General features: G+C 42.6%; 1 protein-coding gene, 1 long non-coding RNA gene and 1 other non-coding gene across 8 annotated transcripts; 1 reads left to right on the forward strand and 2 right to left on the reverse strand.

Moving 5' to 3' along the window:
* Positions 1–130: 130 nt before the first annotated feature.
* Positions 131–4,686, reverse strand: LOC106675226 (uncharacterized). 6 transcript variants are annotated; one of them, XR_003024462.2, is made up of 7 exons: positions 4,626–4,686; positions 4,254–4,332; positions 1,766–2,537; positions 1,161–1,291; positions 801–909; positions 574–695; positions 131–431 (listed from the first exon to the last, which is right to left on the reverse strand). It is a non-coding gene; the product is annotated as an uncharacterized LOC106675226 (long non-coding RNA). The 6 variants fall into 6 exon arrangements; XR_013099595.1 differs by lacking the exon at positions 4,626–4,686 and having other exon boundaries at positions 1,766–2,258; positions 2,353–2,537; positions 4,254–4,600; XR_003024461.2 differs by lacking the exon at positions 4,626–4,686 and adding an exon at positions 3,463–3,537 and having other exon boundaries at positions 4,254–4,600.
* A 1,032-nt stretch (positions 4,687–5,718) lies between these two features.
* On the reverse strand, positions 5,719–8,554 carry LOC143419578 (E3 ubiquitin/ISG15 ligase TRIM25-like). The gene is made up of 2 exons (XM_076886940.1): positions 6,809–8,554; positions 5,719–6,584 (listed from the first exon to the last, which is right to left on the reverse strand). Exon 1 carries the CDS (start codon positions 8,550–8,552, stop codon positions 6,966–6,968), a length of 1,587 nt encoding a protein of 528 aa, XP_076743055.1. The 5' UTR covers positions 8,553–8,554; the 3' UTR covers positions 5,719–6,584; positions 6,809–6,965.
* A 2,931-nt stretch (positions 8,555–11,485) lies between these two features.
* trnar-ucu (transfer RNA arginine (anticodon UCU)) lies at positions 11,486–11,577 on the forward strand. Its single transcript is given in 2 exon segments — positions 11,486–11,522; positions 11,542–11,577. It is a non-coding gene; the product is annotated as a tRNA-Arg (tRNA).
* The last annotated feature ends 2,281 nt before the right edge of the window (positions 11,578–13,858 follow it).

A 13,858-nucleotide genomic window follows, 5' to 3' on the forward strand; every position in this document is an offset into this window, starting at 1 on the left:
ACACTTCCTCTACACCCCCCCCCCAATGTTTTTGCACATGTCGAGGAGCGTGTCAGGCTACATTTCACTGTGTGTTATACTTGTATAACTATGCATGTGACAAATAAAGAACCTTGAACTTGAACCTTGAACTTGGTGAACTTTATTAGTAACAAATGAGGTAAAAAAACAACAACCCCAAAACATACAAAACACAGAAAGAGGCTCTCAGTATTCATTAATAATTAGAAAGAAACATTCTGGTCGTGGATTTTTACAGTCTTAGTTCCGCTCGCTGTCATCATTATAATCATCATGATCAATGGCGAGGTCCTGAGGTGGGCGGGGCTGTCTCTGGTGATGTCACCATGAAGGAACAGCATCTGGCACGTGTTGGTGAAACATCCCAGTACGCTGGTGTAGTTTCCTCTCCAGCTGTTTGACATGTGACACTTGAACATTAAGGGGAAGAAGAAGAAACAGTGTTAGGTCAGGTGACCACATGGTTTCTAAAGTAACTGACAGGAAGTAACCAGGCCGTCAGAAATGGATGGCATGTGTTTAGAAATACTGGAGTTGGGTAACTGTACTTACCAAAAGCAGAAGCACACAGATGAAGGATCAGATGCTGAATGTTGCAGGAACATGCTCATGTGTGGTGGTCATTCAGTGCTGCTCCGGCAGGTTAGACAGTCCAAGACTGATATGCTGCCCATCTGAGAGTTTGAAAACACACATGCAAAGATTTATTTTGTGTTACAGTCAAAGTTGGATGTTCATTTTTGTCCTTTAAAAATGTTTGTGTATTTGAAAGCACTAACATTTAAGGATGACTTGGATCGTCTCCTTTAAAGGGGAGACAAGTGTATCCACTGATCTACGTCACTTTACCTGGATGATGACTCCTCTCCCCCTCACTCAGAAACACTCCTAATATAACCAAGCAAATAAATAATATTGAAGATTTACTTACATCATTACAAAAACATCAAAAACATCTCCCTTTGATTCTATTTCTTCATTCCTGCTGAACATCAGGCAACAAATATCTCAATAAATCACAGTAAAATGTAAAGCACATGTTTTCTCTGCTTTGTCTAACCTCTGCAGAGCCTCTGTCAAGAAAAACACATCTGTAAGCATAAAACAAATATACATTCATAACACGTCACTGGACAAACCTCGGTCAGTTGATTTCCTCTGTGCAGTGCAGATGAGCATCAGTCAGCGAGTGACTCTGCTGGTTCTTCTGAGGAAACACCACCATCTCTCCACACCGTCACCATCTGTGAGCACAAACTGCTGCTCTGCTCTGCCAGCATGTAGGAATCACATATCACACACAGGGGTGAAGAAACATCAGAGCTCAACTTTGGATACTTTAGATCTAAACAGATCAAAGTAGCTCTTAGTTTCAGCAATCAGACAAACAATGATACCAAACTGATTCTGTATGAATACAATATGGTATTTTCAATACAGGTGTCAAATTAATTTATTAAAACTAATACAGATATATGTATATATTTTTTGATAAATTAGTTTGCTAAATTATAAGGATATATTTTTTTTTTTCATTTAACAATTGCAACTAAAAGAAATTAAATATTGAACAAAAATATATTGTCACATTCTTTGCATGCTCAGCACGCTGACAGACTTGAAGTTGCTACAGATTTTAAGAAGTGATAATTATAGGGAAGAAACTTCTCTTTTTCATCCGTTTAATCAAACATTTGATGCCTCAGCTGTCTCAGTCCTATAGGGTTCTGCAACTACAACTAACCTGAGGCTTGGATTTGGCTGCAGGTGCCCCTGTACATCCTTCTCAGCAGCACACATGTGGGTACCATTTAATCCCACTTCTTCCTGAGCTTTGCTTCATCACAAGACCAAAGGTGGCATCCCGTGTCACAGTCTTATCATCATCCAGAAGAAACATTTGAAGAAACATCATGGAGAAGAAACATTTACGCGCCTCCTGGTTTTGTTTTCTGATCCTGCGAAAAGACTGAGGGCAACAAAGCCCAGAGAACACGAGATACACAACATCCAACATTCAGACTCAACAGCCTCCATAAATGAAGAGCACCAGGTTGGTTCAGTTATAGTAGATATAAGCATACTTCACATTACTGGGTATGAATAATAATGAGGAGGCAAACTTTGACGATGCAGAGCATGATGTCCCATCATCAGACTGTAAACAAACATCCACCAGGCTTCTTTGTTGCCAAAATTGATGATTCTCCCATCAGGGATCAGTAGCGTGTATTAACCTGTGGTATAAGCAGCAGTCACTGAAATATTACTGTTTCAGATAAGAAATCTAGCACATAAAAACCAGGGTGGGAGGGATCTCTGCAAACTGACTTAGGTCTGCAAGTGTGAAGCTCAACAAAAATCTGACTCTCCAGTCACAGACAAACAAAAACTCCAGCTGGGAGAGAGAAAACGCTGTCTGGGTCCTGCTGGATGTTGCTGGTCAGAGTCCACACATTAGCAGAGTGCTTCTTGGTCCCACTGACCCATGTGGACAGCGACTGTGGAGAACTGTTCTGGAAAACAGAGAAGAGAATTAAAATAACAAAAAGTAGCAGCAGTTCAGATCTGATTTAATTCAATTTCCTTCACACAGCACATTTGTCCAGGCTGACAGGTAAACATAGAATTAATCTCAGGTAACATGACTCATAGTAGAGATTCAGTAAGAAAGATTGCAGGCTCTAATATTATTACCACACAATCCAAGGACACACCAACAGCTCCGATTTGTAGAACTATTTAAAGAAATGTCTTCTGAATATTCAATTCAGGTTCACAGTGGGAGGGTGGGAGGTGTCGTGGAATTTTTAAAATAAAGTCTGCAACACAGAAAGAGCTGTGATCAAGCTATTTATTACTGCGCCAACACACATCAAACATCACAGTTCAGTCATGTCAGCGCTGCCACAGAAGTGGTGCTCCTACTCCTTTATGCATTCCAAGGAAGAGGGAGGAAGTTACAAACGGATCGTACCACACTTCAACGGATCAATGGTTGTGCTGTTTTGTGGCCTTATCAGCACCTGTAAAGGGAGTTGTTTTCTCAAACTGCTGACGCTGAAGTAAGTTCATCTAGTTTTAGAAACTTTCACTGAACAGTAACAGTGTCACAACTAAGCATATGCATAAGCACTTAAATACTTTAAATGAGAATAACAGAAAATTTCTATTACAGAGGCTAGAGCCTGTCCCAGTAGTCATAGGTAGAGCACACCTGGACAGGTCACCAGTCTGTCAGAGGACTAACACAGAGACAGACACGAGAGTAACAAATCTATTTAAAATTAATGTAAGTTTGCTGCAGCTGTATGTATGAACATGTGTTTCTGTGCTCACAGTCCACCACTCAGGAACCTGCAGTTCACTTCAAGTCTACTTTAAACAGACCTCACAAAAGGCTGATGTGGCTGGATCAGTAGTCTGATTTAAGTACGATACCTTTGGCCAGGGATTAATCTGGTGCATCGCTTCACTGCAGTCTTACGTATTTTCCCCACACCTGAATAAAAAATACTGATATATACAAATAACAGCTTCAGCTGATGCAGCCTGACTCAATCCTAAATGTTCAGCACACAGAGACACAGAGGTGCCGTTTAAAGTTTAGTGTTAACCTGAGTCACTGATCATTTGCAGTATTACAGAGTCTGGCAGTCTTTGCATGATGTCCACGTCACTGTAAGTTTCTAGCTGACTCTCAGGTGTGACAGGTGTGCCAGCAGGAAAGAGTAATAATAACCTGCATCCTGAGGTTTGTCATGCAGGACTAAAGAAGCCAGGCTTTGTTCACACAGCTAGGATTGTATTTTACACTGATCCTGGGTCAGTATAAGTATCATACAGTTTAAACGAAGCACTGAAACTTGCACATATTTATTACAGATGCACTGAAGCTAATCGAGATATTTGCTGTCAATCTGTGGCTGCGATTAAACACTTTACTGGAAACTTTATCAACTAGTAACTTCATCAGTCATGACAGAAGCTAATATTTCTGTGCTAACATCGTTTAAACAGTAACAGCTTTACTCCAATATAAGCTAACGTTTACACCGTAACTTTAAGCTAGCACCATAAAGACGGTAAAACACGTAATAACATCTACAAATGCATCTTAAAGCTGTTATATTAGCACTCGGTGTATTACTAACATAACCACATTAACATTACTGACACTCGCTGACTTTTAATAGTCATTCTATAAATGCTGTCCGTGTAAATGGTCTTACCTGTACACACTGCATATCCACCGGATTCCAGCCAGAGTGGATTCTGGAGTCTTCCACGCTCCTGTTAGTGATCCTCCACCTGGATGGATGAGAACAACCTTCTGAACAATCTAGCAGGAGATGGCCCATATCTATGGGACTGATTTGTGCTAATAACGCCCATTGTATGGACTGATAACAGCCGAAGCGGGTGAATAAAGTCACCCAGTAGCTAGCTGTGCCATTACCCAGCATACATCACTCCCTCCATAAATGCAATAAACCATACAAAAGTATCTTTCTACCTGTTTTTCAGGTAGTTGTTTACATTATATAATTTATTGTGTTCTGTATACGTCACTACAATGTGATTTGGAAAATGTCTAAATATACCGACAACAGGCACTTCCGCGGCAATCTCTTCAATCGGAGGACCCTTCACGTCAATTCCCGACGCAGAGGGGTACCCTGCGCGTCCATAAGTGAAGCAGAGGGAGCCTGACCATGCGTCACACGTTTGACGAGTTGGGAGTGAGAACGTGTTGTCACTTCAGTCTTCAGCACTTCCTCAAAACATGATGAAATCCTTTCTCCTTACAAATATCTCAAGGTTTTATGACAACATGATTCTTTGATGAAAATTCATTGTTTACGTTTATTGGTAAATATTGACCCTTGAACCACATCTTCACACTTCAACAACACTGATACACACTGTGAATGTGTATGCCAGTGTTGGTGGTCATCTCAAGTTCACTGTACAGATAAATCCTGTGAGTCTTTGGCACACCTTTGCGTTCATTGAACGTCTTCTTCCTTTTGATCAACTGATGGTCAAGTGTGTGGTGTTCCTGTGGATAACCAATCCTCCTGACATCACCACCGCGTTGCTTTTATAGGAAAATATGTGAAAGGAAAAATGACACAACAGCAACAAAGACAAAACAATGTTTACAATTAAATACATGAAATACTTTTAGGTTCATGGTCATTCAGCTGGCCAAAGAACCCATCTACTTATACAAAAATGATAAGGCTGTACGGTGAGTGATGGCTCAGATTTTAGTATAAAAATGTGAATTCTGTTTATTTGCCAAACAGTTTTCTTCTTTTAAACAGTTTTTTTTTTGGCCGATTTAAAAACACTTGGTCTGATAAAGTTCCTCAGCACTGTACATAATCAAAACTAACAGTCAAATAAAACTATCATGACTTTTATAAAATTTTAATTGTACACATTTTCAGAAAAACACAAACTTGTCATAAAAACCATTTTAAAGCACTAAAATCTTTGGAACAAAGTTTCTGACAGTTTGCTTTTCCTTTAGTGTTTGTAATGTGCCAGTTCAGAGGATGCTGTGGATGCTGGTAAATGTTATTTCTGTTCTGGTTTGTAGCTTAACCATTTTTGTGCTTCCAGTTCCATTTCTTGATCGCCACTGAATTTATTTATCTGTGATGGCTGGAACAGAAGTGCTGCAAACAGACTTCCTTACAACTTCTTCCCTTGCAAAAGGACATTTTATTTGCAGTTATTGAGTACAAGAAACTTCATCAAGAGTTGCTGAAACAAAGCAATTCTTTTTATTTGCTTCTCCCAGATCACAAACCTCAACATATACATGAACAGGACGGGACAATTAAGTAAATAATAAACTAAGAACCAAACAGAACATAGAATAATAATCAAAGATTCAGATTCTACAGAAATTCAAAACTCTGGCTTCGATTATTTACACACACACACACACACACACACACACACACACACACACACACACACACACACACACACACACACACACAAAGAATCCATATTTTTTCCACATTTCCCTTTTCTGTGATGTTTAAACAGTTTTAACTTCCTAGGACCTGGTGTCTACATATGTGGACATCACATTTTGGGTCGTCTAGGGTCCGGTGGCGCCAGTGTCCGGCAGCCTCGCCTCTGTCAGTGTGCCCCAGGGCAGCTGTGGCTACAATGTAGCTGCCATCACCAGTGTGTGAATGTGTGTGTGAATGGGTGGATGACTGAATGTGTAAAGCGCTTTGGGGTCCTTAGGGACTAAGTAAAGTGCCTTGAGGCGACTTTTGTTGTGATTTGGCGCTATATAAATAAAACTGAACTGAATTGAATTATACAAATACAGGCCATTTACCATTTACCATTCAAAATACCTTATTTTGCTCTACAAGGGCCAGATGTCCACTTACGAGGCCGTGATACTGCAACTGTTCTATCGAAATTTAAATGTCCTCATATGTGGATCTCATTTTCCTCAAAAACAAAAATCAGGCTAAAAGAAAAAATCACGTATTTCTTTATTTTACATTCATCAGGTCCCAATCACCCTAAATAGCAAAGGGTCAAAGGAGCTTGCAAAGAAAAGCGTCTGGACTTCTTTAAGTTGCTTGAAGACGTCCCATCTGGGACTCTCCACCATTTGACCTTAGAACTGAAGAAGCTTCTCGGATGAGAGGTGAAACGTCTTCAAGCAACTTAAAGAAGTCCAGACGCTTTTCTTTGCAAGCTCCTTTGACTACGATGACCTGGATGACTGAGAACCTTCACAGACCTAAATAGCAAAGAGAAATTCAAAATTAATGCCATGATGGAGTTTGGGTCTTAGGAGCTTAAAGGAACTGCTTGTACATCATAAAAAAAGATTATGACACAAAATCTTGAAAAAGTTGATAAATATGAAAAAGGTGTGCACATCATTATCATTCTGGTTATTGTATTACGCAGCCGAACCCACCAGTGTGGATGTTATTACCATCATTGGAACAGGGACTGAAGAACAGGTAGAGCTTCTCAGTGAAGGAGCAGTCAGAGAAGGAGTAGATAAGAGCTGCAGTGCTGACGTCATAAAAGCAGACCAGACCCTCGTCGTAGTGGACGTACACGCCCACCTTCACAGGCTTCGACCTCAGGGACAGGTGGACTGCCGGCTCCGTGGAAACTACATACCCATCAGAGCACAAACATAAAGTCCAGAAACCGTTGCTAGAACTCAGCTGGACTTGTCCTTTCACATTATCCTTCCTGGTCACTCCTAAGGTCCATGTAGACCACTTGTCAACCTTGACCTCAAAATAAAATCTTCCAGAAGAGTAACCCAGATTTGATAACACACATCTACAATCATTCCCTTTATACTGGGGGGGTCTGGGGTGGACCGTATCAGGATCAAGCATGGCATAACATCTGTACCACTGGAATCTCTTCAGCTCGTCCTCAAACAGACTCTTCATCTGGTCATTCAGCTTCTTCTCCACCTGACTCACAGCTCTCACCACCATCCCTTCATATGAAGGTGGATGGATACTGGTGTTGGTCCAGTCTTTAGTGGGTGGAACAGCTTTCACAGAAGAGAAGTTGTGGATGAACTGGAGGTGGTCTTCTGAGCTGGAGAGTTGCTCCATCTCAGAGCTTCTCTTCGTCAGCTCAAAGATTTCCTGCTCGAGCTCCTTGATGACGTCTGCAGCCTGTTTCTCTGCTGTTCTCTGCTTCTCTTTGACCGCCTCTGTCAGCTCATTCAGACCTCTCTCTATAGACTCCATCAAATCAACAAAGAACTGAACACCCCCCTCCAGCTCTCTGTCTGCCTCTTCCTTACTGAGCTGCACAGAGCGTTTAACCTCTTGAATCTTCTCCAGTCTCTTCAGGATCATTCCTTGAATTTCAGCCTGTTTCTTCACCAGCCCTGCCTTCTTCACTTTGTATTCCTCTTTCAGAGGAACAACATCATGGCACTTGTGGTCTGAAACAGAGCACACAACACAGACACACATCTGATCGGTCTTGCAGAACATCTCCAGCGGTTTATCATGTTTTGAACATATCCTTCGTTCCAGGCTCTTAACAGGGTCGATCAGCTGATGTCTCTTTAGGCCTGAAACAGTCTGATGAGGCTGCAGGTGAGTCTCACAGTAGGAGGTCAGACACACCAGACAGGACTTCAGAGCCTTCAGTTTGGTCCCAGTACAAACATCACAGAGAACTTCTCCTGGTTTAGCAGACTGTTGCTCTGATCTCCTCGTGCTGCTGCTGCTGCTGCTGCTGGCTTCCTGCTGAGCTGACAGCTTGAACTGAGCAGCCATCTCAGAGATGAAAGTATTGACATGGAGCTCGGGTCTTGTGTAGTACTTCCTTTTACAGATGGGGCACTCACACAGAGGACTGCTGTTCCAGTGCTGAGTGATGCAGTTCTTGCAGAAGTTGTGTCCACATGGTGTACTGACTGGATCTGTGAACACTTCCAGACAAATGCAGCACAGAAACTGGTCTTCAGACAGCAGACAGCTGGCAGCAGACATGTCCACACTGGGGGGATAAATGGAGAGAAAGAAAAAACTGTAACTGCATTATCGTTCAATAATTCAGCTCACAAAAGTCAGACAATGTGTGGAGGCTATAATTTACTTGATTTCTTTGTTATGTTTTCTTCCTCCTATTCACCTCTAATTTTGAAAGTAGAAGTACAAATACTACTGTTAAAAAAAAGTAATCTAGTAAAAGTTTAAGTACTGTTGTCAGAGTCCAGGAGGCCATTTATACGAACAGGGAACGACCATCTCTAAATCGAGGAGGGGCCTAAGGGTACATCTGTCATGATCTTACAATGCTGTGATTGCAGCCGTTCCCCAACTCTCTGTGAATGGGACTCATGGCCATTGACCAGTGGTTGTTGACTAATAGTCATGAGAATTTGCATTTTAACGATCATCATAATAATGATGAAGGAACTGACCTCCCAGCCCATTGTTCCTTCAGTGGGCTGGTTTCAGTCACTTGGATGAGTGACGAAACGTTTCTCCCACTGAAAACGTCCAGATGAACAGAATCAACTTTTGGGGAGTCTCACGCTGTGAGGTGTGGTTCCTAGGGGAGGAACCACACCTCACAGCTGGTCTGGGCTGCGGTGTCGCTGCACCCCCTTTCAACTGACGGTGCTGATGCACAGGATGGGGGAAGGGGACAATCCCCAGGTTTTCCTGGAGACCTTCCAGGCCACTGCGGAGGCATGACAGTGGCCTCTGGTGGAGTGGGCGCCACCACTACTACCAATACTGGCGGGAGAGGCTCAGACTGCGGGACCGAGTCTGCCGCCGACGTCGCGAGGGAACTGTCTGCTAGGCCATGCTGGACCTACTGGGCCGGGGTGGGCCTTTCGAGTGAGGTCCCATCATCTCCGGAAATTCCCACCATGGGAGATTTCCCACTGGAGCAGTCTCGTGATGACACCCTACGCTCAGCCTTCGACCAAGTGGTAGACATTGATGGTCATGTGGTGTGCCCTAAAGCCGTGTGGACCTACCTGCGCTTCGTATTGTGGAAAGATAGGTTATATCGAGTGAGTTGTGAAACACACCCAGTTGTTGGTGTCACAAAGCCGCCAAGAAATTATTTTCCAGGCGGCTCACTATACACCATGGCAGAGCATACGGGATATGACAAGACTCTGGAGTGAATAATGACCCGATTTTATTGGCTTGGAATCCAAGCAGATGTGCGCTGCTGGTGCGCATCCTGTCCGGAATGCTAACTTGTTAACCAGCCGGCCATACCAAAAGCACCTTTGCACCCACTCCCATTAATGGAGATCCCATTTTAGCGCATCGGCATGGACCTCATCGGGCCATTTTCTCAGAATGCACACGCCTATCGCTTTGTATTAGTTCTGGTGGATTGTGCAATGCGATACCCTGGAGCAGTGCCACTGCAATTTCTGCAAAGAGTGTGGTGCAGGCACTGTTTCAGGTCATCTCCCGAGTCGGTATTCCGAAAGAAATATTGACTGACCAGGGCACGTCGTTAAAGTCTTGCACACTGAAGGATCTGTGCGAGTTATTGAGCAATAAATTGACTGGGCCCAACGTCTACCACCCTCAAACTGACAGGCTGGTGGAGCGGCTGAATAATAATCATTTTGAGATGCAGCCTGGCATGTTCATGGCCCTACAGGCTTCCTGAACATAAAAGGCAAAGGGAATTGGTTGAAATGCTAAGAATGGGACTAATAAAAGAGTCACACAGCGCCTGGTGTAACCCCATCGTTCTTGTAGTGAAGAACGATGGGTCTACACGGTTCTGTGTAGACTATTGCAAAGTAAATGAAGTGTCACGCTGTGATGCATATCCCATGCCACGGGTCAATGAACTCCTGGACCAGTTGGACACTGGATTTAACCAAGGGCAACTGGCAGGTTCCCTTGTCTGCAGAGTCCAAGGAAAAACGGCATTCTCCACTCTGTACCAGTTCAATACAATTCCATTCGGCTTGTTCAGATCCTCGGCCACATTCCAGCGCCTCATGGACTGGGACTGGGGACCCCTGATCTATAGTGACACCTTGGTGGAGCATGTGCAGCAGATGGCCGCAAACAAACCTATTTATCATGACTTGACACAATATCTGGTTTGAAAACATGAGGACTTACATGTAAGCTTTAAATTTCCAGTTAATCAAACCTCACTGAGCAGTCCTTCCCTTTAAATCTACCTCTCTTCTTCTTTCTCCATCTCTGAAAGAAGTTAGCTCTTTCTTTTCTCTCCCTGTGAAATACAGCAGCTGGACCTGTAGGGGCCATTTTTTTGTTGTTACCTTATGTGTACAAATAGGGGTCACCTTTTGTGTTTTACAGTTTGGTGTGTTTCTGGGAATGTATTTAAGGTAGATACAATTAGCGCCAGGTGTTGCTGTTCGGAAAAACCACACAGTTTGTGACCACTGCGCTTTTGTGATAAAAGACGTTGGATAAAGAGAGCTGTGCAAGAACAATTATAACTGATGGGATACAATACAAATGTTAAACAGACTAATTAAACATGAGCAGCTACAATACTAAATAATCTGAATCAAACAACAGAAGTGTCTTATTGAAAATCATTCCCACAGAGGAGAGCTGACCTCACCTCACACACCCACTACCTTTTTAAAGCTCCTCTGCCAATCACACGACAGAAGGCAGCAAACTGCCAGGTGACACTTCTTACAATAGAAACGTTGTATTTGAAATTACCTGCCACTTAAAAAGAAAGTAATTCCCTCATGCGCACTCTTCTTCAGTAGGGCTAGCTCGATGCTGAAATACCGTAACTTATGGACACCTGCAGTTGTTCCGGTGTTTGCGTCAACAGAAAAACAAACATCTAATTTTGATTGAAAGTGTCAGAGAAAACGGCAGCCTCATACCTCAAAATAATCAATCAATAGATAAACAATTAAATGACAAACTGGGCTTCGAAGGGCTCTGTGGCGCAATGGATAGCGCGTTGGACTTCTAGCAAAGAACAGAGGAAGGAATTCAAAGGTTGTGGGTTTGAGTCCCACCAGAGTCAGTGCCTGTAATTTAAGTTCTATTAATAAGCACTTCAATTGATCAGTATTGGAAACCAGCTTTATTAAGGTGGTCAGGTCAAACACAGACCCATCACTCACATAAACAAAATCATTGACAGATTCTATCACGCCCTACTATGGCTTCAGGCTGCTTTTTGTGATACCCTCCACTAGAGGGCATCTTCTTAGTGGGCAGAATTACTCTGCTTTATATACAAATACTATATTTTATGTGAAATTAACAAACTGTTAAACAGAACCTGCAAAGTAGAACCTTTGTGATTTAAGAGTGACAAGACACAAGCAACTACTAAAGCTGCCCCTAAAAGTCGAAGAAATGCAATCACACCAAAGAGAGAAATACAGCCACACTTCTCATCAGTGTCTCTCAGAACTTTTTTTTATTTCCCATGCATAGTTTGGATGAGTGTAGTGGAACTGAAATGAAAACATGGACATAAAAGTGTTGACATTCATTGTGATTTTCTCCGTTACAGACATCAAAGAAATCATTAAAAAAAGGTTTACAATTAAACAAAGAAAGGTTTTATTCAAGGTTTAAAATCTTTCAGAAACGTCCTTCAAGGTAGAGCTAGGATGCATTCTGGACGGGAAAAAGTGCCGTAAAACATAAATACGTTACCAAAAAAAAAAAAAAAAAGCAGCTAAAACTAAAACATTCAGCACGTTTTTATACAACAGTGCAACGAAAAGGCGGAAAGATCTAAGGGTGGTTTCTCAGCACTCAGTTCCTCCATTTGTAACTAGGTGACATGACTGCAGCTACCAAAAACCTTTAGTGCCAGGAACGTCTTTCAAGGAACTAAAAGGTCCATTAGATCATTGGGTTTCTGCATTTCCACTGTGGTGTGAGGACCTGTGACGATTAAGAAAGTCAGGCCTCTGCATGGACGCAAGGAAGCTTTTACACGTCATTCCCCAAGCTGCAGATTATACAACAATGCAGACGACAATGGCATGTAATGTGAGGGACAGGGGACTGCATAACAGCAGTCAGCGTTGAAGAGATTCAACGATACTGCTGTTGCTCGTGATTTACAACTTTGCAAACAGTCACTGAAGGCATGAGCCGAGAAATGCTCGACCAAAATGAAAGCAAAATGATTTTAAAAGCTTTTGCAGATGCTGACATAGACTAGCTTAAAATGTTAGGAATAGTTGACCAATCATAAAAGTTCAGAAAGCAACTACCCAACCCCCAAAAAAGCTCAGGAATTTTTTGGGGTGGGGCTACCTCCTGAACAGGGACTTTCAGAGTTTAAAAAAACAAACAAAACCCCTAGAACTTAGACCCTAGTCCCAACAGTGAAAACACCCTGAGCTCCTCCAAAGGTTCCTGCAAAGTTCCTGCATGTTCTTCTCTCTACTTCGGGGTGGCTGTAGCTCAGGTGGCAGAGCAGGTCAGCCACTAATCAGAAGGTCGGTGGTTTGATCCCAGGCTGTCTCCTGGCTGCATGCCAAATATCCTTGGGCAAGATACTAACCCCATGTTTGCCTACTGGTGGTGGTCAGAGGGCCCGGTGGCGCCAGTGTCCGGCAGCCTCGCCTCTGTCAGTGCACCCCAGGGTGGCTGTGGCTACAATGTTGCCTGTGTGTGAATGCGCTATACAAATGCAGGCCATTTACTTTTAAGACCACAGCAGTGTGATGAGTCTGGTGCACTGGTGCTCCAAGCTAAACAGGAACAGGTAATGTCTCCTAAATTTAAAAAGAACTGGAATTATGAAAAATTTATCTATATGATATAATCTTAAGTATGGAAACCACCGAGTCGGTATACGTATCCTTTAAAACTGCGCTGGTCGATCATTTTGTTCTACACTGTGTTATGTTACTGTTTTGGTCCAGTGTCTCTGAAACAACATCTTTAAAAAAACAGAGACCAACTACAAAAATGTGGATATTTAGAGGCAAAAAAAGTTTCTGAGGAGATTCTGAAGAAGAACACAGCATAAAAAAGGGTTCTGCTTTTAGTTTTCTAATCTTGCTGTGACTGCAGGATGTAAATAACTGCTTTGCCTTGTTTCTTACATCTTTAAAGGTTACTTATGAGAATTTTCCAGTGACCTCTGACCCCCAATATGATGCTCCTTTAGCCCCTTTACACCCCCAGGGTGTGGTTAGGTGCACGTTTTCCCCCTGAATTTGTAAACAGCTGAAGATTCTTAAAACCAGGTGATCCACTGCTTCCCTGCAGAAAAACCCCTTCAGTGTGGATGGACGCACAAAAAGCTTTCTTGGTGATATTACACCTGTTCC

The sequence above is a fragment of the Maylandia zebra genome, linkage group LG7 (genome assembly GCF_041146795.1).
Source record: "Maylandia zebra isolate NMK-2024a linkage group LG7, Mzebra_GT3a, whole genome shotgun sequence".
Lineage (NCBI taxonomy): Eukaryota > Metazoa > Chordata > Actinopteri > Cichliformes > Cichlidae > Maylandia > Maylandia zebra.